The sequence below is a fragment of the Theropithecus gelada genome, chromosome 1 (genome assembly GCF_003255815.1).
Source record: "Theropithecus gelada isolate Dixy chromosome 1, Tgel_1.0, whole genome shotgun sequence".
Classification (NCBI taxonomy): domain Eukaryota; kingdom Metazoa; phylum Chordata; class Mammalia; order Primates; family Cercopithecidae; genus Theropithecus; species Theropithecus gelada.
In genome coordinates this window covers 217,817,872-217,827,391 of record NC_037668.1, presented here as the reverse complement: position 1 = coordinate 217,827,391, position 9,520 = coordinate 217,817,872, and the positions used below count along the sequence as shown (strand labels likewise).

The window sequence follows — 9,520 nt, the reverse complement described above, 5'->3', positions numbered from 1 at the left end:
CAATCAACTTAGGATAAAATTACACATGAAAAGTGACTTATGGTATATATGGATTAGTAGTTGTACAGTGTATTTTTAAAAATCTATGCTGCCACGTAGTTTCATGATTCATGAGTTTCTAGGGAATTACCTCAACATTCTTGATCTAGATTGTGAAAATGGGTCACATTTTTTAAACGTGCATTTTGTATCTTCTTAAGTGACTAGAATGTCTGCACATTTTCCATTCGAGTGATTTAAGGCATTCTAATAATTTCATGAATTCCGATCACAATTGACATTAAAGATGCCAGCTATGACACATATTTAGAATCTATACACTACATAATCACAATAAAAAATACACACAAGAAATTCTCAGTTCATATAATTTATTGCAGTTAGCACACAGTTTAAAAATTCACCAACACACCAATAGTACAAAACTAAACAGCATTATAAGTTATTCCCCCCTCAGGAAAATAAAACATACTATGATTGTCAAAGCTAGATGTCAGTCTAAGTTTTAGAACAAAGGAAGAATGTGAAACTAAGAAAAGGAAAAAGCAATCACTCACAATGACCACAAAAAGAAAATCCAAAAGTAAGTCCGTTTTCTCACAGACATTGATTGTCTTCTCTAAATTAATAAAAATTATTTTAACATAAACTGTATTTAAAAAAAACTAGAAACTCTTCAAGTAACTAAAGATAATGCTCCAAGGCCATTTTCACAGCTTTTTTTTGTTTGTTTGTTTGCTTTAAATGCCATTACAGCCAAATTAACACACATTTAACCAAATATTTCCAAAACAGTCCAGCAACACACAATGGAGTTTTCCATTCAGTATCTTAAGCACAAAAATAGGCTATGTTTACAGTAGTTAAGGCGATCAAATTTTAAACAAAAGCAATTAAAAAAAAAAAAAAAGGGAAAAACAGCAAACGTTTTCCATGCTACTCCCATAGACCTTATTTGTAAGTGCAAGACAGGAAAACAAACACTGTGCAAAATGCTTTTGCCTTGCGTGCTGGTCATTAAAACCACACGTTAGGCTGCAGCCTCTGCTGCCGCAATCCACATAGTCTACTAACCCCCTTCCCCATGTCAATCAAGGCAGTCCAGTCCTTTCAGCCTGGGGCTTTTTCAGTCCATAGAATCTTTTCATGAGTTGGGGGTGGAGGGTGGGGGGGGGGAGAGTAAGGGAGGGAGGGTAAGGAAGAAGGGGAGAAAAAAAAAAAGGGAGCAAAAAAAAAAAAAAAAAAAAAAAGAGAGAGAATGACCTATTGTCAACTTGTGCAGTAGTTATTCTAAAAATGCTCAACTGGGTAAATGTGTACACCTAAACTCTGAGCTGGCATGGGTTTTGTGCAATTAGAAGTTTGTTATAAATGCACACTGCACATGCAAATCTTTAAGCCGTTTGTAAACATTTATATTTTCCTTGTTATGTAGCGAAGTTATCAATTTGCAGCTTAAGTTTTTATTCAGCTTAACAGTTTCAACTTAAAGACAGTGGGAAAGTCAATTTAAATTATATAAAATAAAAATAAAAACAGTGCATTTACGTTCTTCATAACACCAGTTTTTTTCCCAAATGGTGCTATTTTTCTAAGGAAATTAAATAATTTTAAACTCACTCGTTAAAGTTATACAATGCAAACAAAGACAAAAAATATATTGAAACTCATGCATTTCTGTAGCGTTAATATTTACTTTTCAAGACTCAACTAAGAGCATCAACACAACCTGTCAAGTTCTTTGACACCCCCCCAGCCCATGTAATCAATTACAGTATACAATAACAGTAATTCACATTTTTAAACACACAGTTCAACACTGCTGAAGCTGCAATATCCTTTTTCATCCCAAGCAAACCTTCACAAGACAGTGTCCCAGTGATCCCAGTGTAGTTTCAGCATTTCTCTCACTGGGAACCATCAGAAAACCAGAAGTTGCCACAGAAAGTTTTAAGTCAACTGCTTGTTTAAAAATAGATAATCCAGCATTTCAGAAATTTTCCATTTGGGTCTAAAAGCATTCAGGTTTCCAACAGCCAGAAAAAATTCATGCAATTTGAGACATATAAAGAGGCTAATAAAACTGGAGGGAATTTCTACTGAAAAAAAAAAAAATTGTTGGGGGGAAAAAAAGAGCTCAAAAGACAATGCAGTGTTGACAAAATTAAGCCATATGAAAGCATTTTGTGATAGGACGATTCGTTTAAAAGGTTCTTATTGGCTTACTTCCCCTACCCCCTCAAAGGAAAAACACCTCTCTATTCTGACTTGCTCTAAAGTTTCTTTTATCAGAATGCTAAATTAGTGAGATTCTCATGCTATTCTAAAGTGCAAAAACAAGTTAATATCCCAACTTTTTATTTCCAGGAAACAAGACTGCTTTTAGACCGTACCACAACTATATAGAGATCTATTTATATATATGTATATATATATATATTATTTATATATATATAAAATTATTTCCAAAGTTCTTGAGAGCTATCTTCTAAGGTCCAGTCTCTGACAGTAGGCAAGCTCAGTGCTTCGCTTTTGACCGACAAGGAGTTCACCAACTCACAGTGGAACTTGCGAATGTGTCTGTACAGGTCCCCGGACTGCGTGAACCTGCGCTCACACCACTTGCAGGCGTGCGGCTTCTCGCGGGTGTGCACCACGGCGTGGCGGCTCAGGTTGTGCGAGTACTGGAAGCTCTTGCCGCACTGGGTGCATGTGTAGGGCTTCTCCCCCGAGTGAGTCCTCTCGTGGCGCTTGAGGGTGTACATGCAAGAGAAAGTCTTCCCACACAGCGAGCACGTGGGCACGTTGACATCGGCGGCGGGCTTGCTGCGGATGCCGTCCTGCTCGCGGAAGTGTGTGCTCAGGTGGATCTGCAGGATGTGGGGGCTGGGGAAGACCTTGTTGCACAGGGGGCACATGAAGATCTGGCCCGCGGGGCTCAGGATGTTGGAGACGTAGGGGAGCAGACTGCTCTCCATGCCCCCCTCCACCTGGACGCGCTCGCTCTCTGGGGTCATCATCTCATCATCGCTGGCTTTGTCCTCCCGGTCCAGCTCCCTCAAGACCGAGTCCTCCCTCAGAGGAGCCAGATGGGCCGGCTCATACTGTACCCTGTTATTAGTGCTCACACTTTCTTTCACAGTGCTATGTTCCATGTCATAGTCATTAGTGCCAACATCACTCTCATCACAGGAAGCCTCTTTCTCCACCTTCACCTGCACCAGGTTGCTTCTCAGCACGTCCTGTGAAGAGAAATAAGAGCTGTTCAGATTTTCAACTCCTGAAAGGCTGGACTTGACAGACAGGTCCAGCACACAGTCAACATCTGCCGAATCCCTCACGGAGGTGACAGACCTCTGGGACAAAGACTCTGTTGAGCTGCAGGGGCTGGCTACTGTTTTTCCAGCTGCTGTGGCGTGTGGCTCTGCCTCTCCGCCAGCCTGGGGGATGCCTGCTGAGTCTGAGGGCAATCGCATCCACATGTTCCCAGGCTCGGCCGCCAAGTCCCTTTTGCTGGGCAGGATGTTCAATTTTTCATCTTCTCCTTCATCTTCATCACTGGGCAAATCGCCTGCCATGTGGCTGCTGCCATCGGAGAGACTCTCGACTTTGTCCGAACAACTTGAAGCATCTTCTTCCTTTTTGGTGCTGTCTGCCTCCGTGGTAGCTTTCTCTTTCAGCTTCTTTTTGCAGACTTTGACAATGTCATACATGTGGAGATAACTGGCAGCTGCTAGCACGTCTTCAATGGGCAAGTCTTTGAACTGGAGTTTCCCTTCATACATGAATTCAAGCAGGAGAGCGAAAGCGGGGGCTGTAACAATGTCGCTGTTCAGATGAACAATGTCTCTTTTGTCCAGCTGGTCCTTGTAAAAGAGGTGGAAATACATGCTGCATGAAGCCAGTACAGCTCGGTGCGCTCGGAACTGGGCATCTCCCACCAGAACAGTGCAGTCACAAAGAAAACCCTGGTGTCTCTGCTCGCTCAGACACTGCAGCAAATGTCTACTATGGTCTGGAAACTCCATACTGTCTTCATAACCTGGGGAGACAGGAATTTCTCATTAGAGCCTGGTCAGGAACAACTTTTCAGTGCTCTAGTCCCCATATAAAAAAATTAATTCCGCTTTGGCCGCCGTGGTACATGTCCCTGAATTTCAATCAGGCTTATGACCCAGCACTACCAAATCACACGGACGAGACCTAAACGCGAGAAGGAAAACGTGCACTTTCTCAACTCCTTACCCTCGCCGGACAGCCTCCGACGCATCTCCATCTTCCCTGAACCCAAGCTTTCAAAGCCTTCCTTTAACTACAGTCTCTCACTAAGAATAAGAATTTAGATCTCTTTCAGAAGAAATTTAACTAACTCTACTTATCAAATTATGTCCTACAAAACCTACAAAATAGCTTTAATTTCAAAGGAAACAACTCATATAATAAACAAAGAAAGTCCCAAACATATCCTGACACATACAAGAAAACTTGTTCAACCATCCTTTTCCTTTTATTACTTGTGCTACTTGACTGTACTTAGAAAGCACAGTTTAAACACACACACACATTTGGCTGATTCAAGAAAAAAAAAATGAAATTGCATAATTAGTCCAGAAATTAGCAAACAACTTACTTTTAAAGTCAGAGTGGTACAACAAAAGCCCTGTGTATAAAAACAGATGTTAATGCCTTCAGATTTGCAGGTACAGCACACATGTGCGAGATCAGGAGCTGCACCAGCAGATGGAAAAGATCATCTTTACTATGAACAAATCCAAAGATTTTTCAAAATGAACTGAGAAAAAAATTGTTATATTTCTTCGTAGAAACTGTACTTTTAGAATATTAGGAACCAGAGGGGCTTTATTTAACTCTGAAAATTCTCATCTAAACTTTGATCCATTGCAAGGCAAAATGAGTTTCCTATTAAAATTAATTCTAACTTTTAAAAATAAAGGCATATAACGCTTAAATAAAACTCAAAAGCTTTACAGGTTCAACTTTTTTTTTTTAAAGCCTTTTTAGAAAAAGAGAAACTTTTTTTCCCCTCCTGGTTCTGCCTTACCTCAGCCAACAGAAAATACTTTGTTTCAATATAATTTGATATAGTTTTGTTTTCCCACTAGCTTCTATTCTTGCAAATATTCATCATTGCCCTGGTTTTCTGATGAGGGAGAGTGAAATGGACGGAGGGGAGAGGCAAAGATGTACAAAGGGTCAGAATTCAACTGCGGTGGGTAAACTCCTGAAAAAGAAAGACCCGACTTCCCCTTTCCTGTGGCCAGAAGCGAGGCTCCACACCACCCATCTCAGCAAGTGCATTTTGGGAATAGATACACTTAATGTAATATTCAGAAATTACTTCCCTTCTTCTTCTTCTTCTACACCTTGCCCAAGACAGACTAAAACTTTATCCTAACCCCACATACATTCTGCAAGATGCCACTGCTAGAATAAACTAAGATTTACAATACAATCACTTTAAGTGCCCCACAGCTAACATCAATCCTAATCCTTGAGAAGGCTAAAAATAAAGATTGGAGGGCAGCTCACAAGGTAGCCGTGATCAAATTAGGAGGCTGAGAGGACAGAGAGGGACGAAGAAGGAAGCTTATAAACATCTGATCCAGCTGACTGTGGCCATATGGCAGCTGCTGCCCAGATAAAGAGATTAAGAATAGAGGAGTGCGATTACAGCTGTCTGGCCAATTCAGGCAGCTCAAATCTACAAGTTCTAAATTAGTCGCTAACACAAAAACTCCTGCAAATAATTATTGTTATGCTGAAATAAAAGATCTCTTAAATATATATTTGAAAGAGAAGTGAGGAAACCAGTCAAACTATTCTCCTGGGGACAAAAGTTTTTTTTTTCTTCTTCTTGAAAACCTTCAGTTTCAAAAGCACTACAGCTGTATGTTTCAGCAGTGCTGTTCAATGTTTTGAAGAATAAAGTTTCACAGTGGAATTAATTACACAACAATCTAGCTTCTTAACTAGAATAATCTTCTCATATAAGTTTGAATGCTGGATTCCAGACAGTTTAGTATTTCCCCACCACCACCATCCCAGTCAAATCTAAATAGCAGTGAACAACAAAAAAGCATTTTAATCCAACGTGATTTCCAAAAGCAGTATTTTAAAGCCTTTCTTAACATTTCAAAACTTGACATATTTCTGTGTATTAATTTACTCGCTCAAGTAAAAGGGATAAAAAATTAAAACTAAACAAGCTCAAGACTTTCAACTCCAGTAAGATGTTCATTTAATCCTCAATTTCATATATTATTCCTAAACTGGGTTAGAAAAGTAATGTGATTTTTAAAATTAAATAAACAAAACACCAAAACAGAAATATGCTCAATCTAATCTCTTGCTACTCCTACCTTTAGGACACATAAACCTGATTAAGTCCTTTCCTCTGAGTCCTGCTGGCTCCAGGTCTGTTACATCGGTGGAAAAAAAGCAGACTAAGAGAGACAGATGCAAAGTGGAGATGATGTTAGAGAGGAATGAGATACCTTCTCCACCACAGATCCGCACACACTAACTCCCTGTCTGTGTGTTAGAATAAAAGGCTGAGGGATGGCAGGCTGTCAGCTGCTCTGACATCATGTTCAGATGGAAATGCTACCTCCAGCTGTGCTCCTTTTAATGCCATATGCTACTCCTCTACACTCCTGCCACCAGCTTTTTCTTAGGAGAACTTTTCTCTTCTGTTAGTATAAACAAAATACTTCAAAGTCTTCCTTTTTTTCCAAACTTTCTAACAGAAGAAATTGAAAAACTCAGCATATGGAGTTCTACTGTATTTATGGAATAGCAACACTTCTGTCTTAAGTTGGTGGACTGGCTTACATACTGACAGCACACTCAAGCCACGGTGCTATTCAGGAAATCCAGATTCACTTTTATTTAACTCCAACGTTTAGTTTCTAAGGCAGTTTAGGGATATTTTTAAACCAACCCATTTGACATCTCCAGTCCCATTTCAACATTATTACCGCACTTTTTTTTTTCTGCTGAGATAATGGTATACATGTCTCAAATGTTGGCAGACTTCTTCAGAACCATTACTTCGGACTGGTTCACCTTATTATTTCACTCTTATTTAATGACTTATCTACAACTACCTTCTCAGAAAAATTTCCTACACTGCCACAGTCAATGCAAATTTCAATTCTCAGTACCAACAAGCTGAAACTGCACTTTCTGAAAGCCTGGAAAGTACTTCAGTTCAACGAGACCAATTAATAAACTGATACAACCTGCTACAGTCACTTAAAATGAATGCTGCACCTGCATATCTGATCTTTCTGCTCAGAAAAAGCAGAACCTTGCCTTCCCCTTGATCTGTGTCCCTTAACAATCTTTTTTGTGTGTATGGGGGGTGTCACTCTGTAATGTTTAATGATCACAAGAAAATCTTTGTGTGGGGGGAAGCCAGGTCTAGTAAGTTTGAGAACTTTTCAGCCAGAGTTTGTGGGTCTTTTCTAAAAGCTGATGAAACTGTAACGCGACCCGGGCTGGGCTGACCGGTGCCGGGCAGGGTGCTGCGACATCTCTGAATGTCAAATACATCTCCTCAGACTCTTGAGAGGGCGAGGGGTAGAAAAGGAACTGGGGCCTGAGGCGTCAGCGTCCCAGCCCTGGTGATAACCACTTCGTTCCCATTAGAAAGCCGTGGCGGAGAGTTAAATAGTAACAAAACCCGACGACTCTCCTGTCCTTCTCGCTTTCCCAAAGTCACAAACCTAACTTTCTCCAACTTCGCGGTGAGTGACATAATTATGAACGCTTAGTCCAGGAGACATCCTTGGGCGATCAATTTCTTTCCAGCCACACCACCTATTCTCCACAAATGCCCTCGCCCTATTCCAATATATCAGACATTAATCACCCCATTTACCCAGTGGGGTGGGGGGTGAGTGACAGTTTAATGAGTCCCAAGCACCGCAATGGGCCAGCGACTCCCACTCCACAAATCAACCCCTTCACGTCTCGCTACCGCGGATCCATAGAGATTTTGTGAGGTTGGGGTTTTGTTTTTCAGAGAGGTGGGGGCGGGGATGCCGAGTGGGGAAGCAATGCAAATCTTTACGTAGTTCGCCGTGCATAAAACACACGGGGAAAGAGGAAGGTTAAAACCACAGGGAAGGAGGTGGAGGGCGTAGAGCCGGTGCAGCAGGAAAACACCTTCAATAACAGAGGAGAAAACAGAGCCGGGTCACGGCAACAACAAAAGAAAAGTCGTAAGAAGCAGCCAGCGGGAGGAGGGTGGTTGCTACCGCTTCCCCGACGCCGCGACGCGCGAGCCCCCGGGGCCTCCGGGCAACTGCACCAGCCCGGGAGGGCCCCCTCCCCTGCCGGCCCCCTCCCCCGGGCGCCACTGCAGCTGCACCGGTCCCCGGAGCCGCGGCCGTCCCGGGCGCCACTGCAGCTGCGGCGGATCCCAAGCCCCCTCCCCCAGCCCGCCGCCCTCCGCACCCGAGAGGCGCCACCGCAGCTGCACCGGCCGGGAGCCCGCCCCGCGCCGCAGCTGCACCGGCCCGCGGGGGCGCGGCGCGGAGCCGGGAGCCCGCACCCCGCCCGACCCCGCAGCTGCAGCGGCCCGTCCCCGCGGCCGGGCCTCCCGCAGCTGCGCCGCCCCCCGCCGCCCCAACAGCTCCAACCACACAAACTAACTCCACTCGCGGGGGCGCCCCCGGCCCGGCCCGCCCTCCGCCCGCGCCGCCCAGCCGGCCGGGGCCGCACAGCTGGCGCCCCCCGCCCGCCGGGGTGCCGGGGCGCGGAGGGGGCGCCGGGTCAGGGGCCAGGGGCCGGCGCCGGGACTCACACGGAGCGGCCCTAAGTCACCGCGTCCCCGCCGCCGCCGCGTCCTCCGCCTCCTCCTCCTCCTCCTCCCGGCCGCCGCCGCCGCCGCCGCCGGACTTGGTGGGCTTCCTCCGGCTCTTGCCCCCCTCCCTCCCGGCCCCCCCGCCCCCCAATCCCGGCTCCGTCGCCCGCTCCCCCCCGCCCCTCCCTCCCGCCCACCCCCGCTGGCAGCCGGAGGAGCGCGGCGGAGCGAAGAGGGCCCCACTCTCAACGGCTCCCCATGGCAGCAGCCCAGCGGCGGCCGCAGCCTGCCAGACACAGCGAGGGAGCGAGCGAGGGAGCGAGCGCGGAGCCGCCGGGCAGGGTGGGGGGGGCGGGGGCGGGGGGCCGGGCGCGGGGGAGGGGGAAGGGAGGGGGCGGGAGGACGCACCACGCACGCACGCGGCGGCGCCGGCCAGATGTTCCCCCCACCCTCAGTCCGCCCCTCTCCTTCCCCTGCCTCCCTCCCTCCGGGCGTTGGGCTTCTGCGATTGACCGAAAGCGGCTGGACCGGCGCTCCCCGCCCGCCCCCAGCCCTCAGACTCCTCCAATGGGAGGGCGGCTCTTCGGGAAGGCGGAGGGGGTGGCGGGCAGTCGTCGGACTGACAGGGGGGCCCAGCCAATGGGGGTGGCGAGCCGGAGCTGCCCTCCCGCGCGTGCCAATCGCAGGCAG

General features: G+C 46.2%; 1 protein-coding gene across 4 annotated transcripts; it reads right to left on the bottom strand.

The window, feature by feature from the left end:
• Window positions 1–354: 354 nt before the first annotated feature.
• On the bottom strand, window positions 355–8,885 carry ZBTB18 (zinc finger and BTB domain containing 18). Of its 4 annotated transcripts, XM_025365706.1 has the most exons (3): window positions 6,381–6,460; window positions 4,631–4,660; window positions 355–4,042 (listed from the first exon to the last, which is right to left on the bottom strand). In XM_025365706.1, exons 1-3 carry the CDS (start codon window positions 6,391–6,393, stop codon window positions 2,460–2,462), a joined length of 1,626 nt encoding a protein of 541 aa, XP_025221491.1. In that variant the 5' UTR covers window positions 6,394–6,460; the 3' UTR covers window positions 355–2,459. The 4 variants fall into 4 exon arrangements, with proteins under 4 accessions (XP_025221491.1, XP_025221493.1, XP_025221492.1 ...); XM_025365708.1 differs by lacking the exons at window positions 4,631–4,660; window positions 6,381–6,460 and adding an exon at window positions 8,831–8,885; XM_025365707.1 differs by lacking the exon at window positions 4,631–4,660 and having other exon boundaries at window positions 6,381–6,566.
• Between the last annotated feature and the right edge of the window lie 635 nt (window positions 8,886–9,520).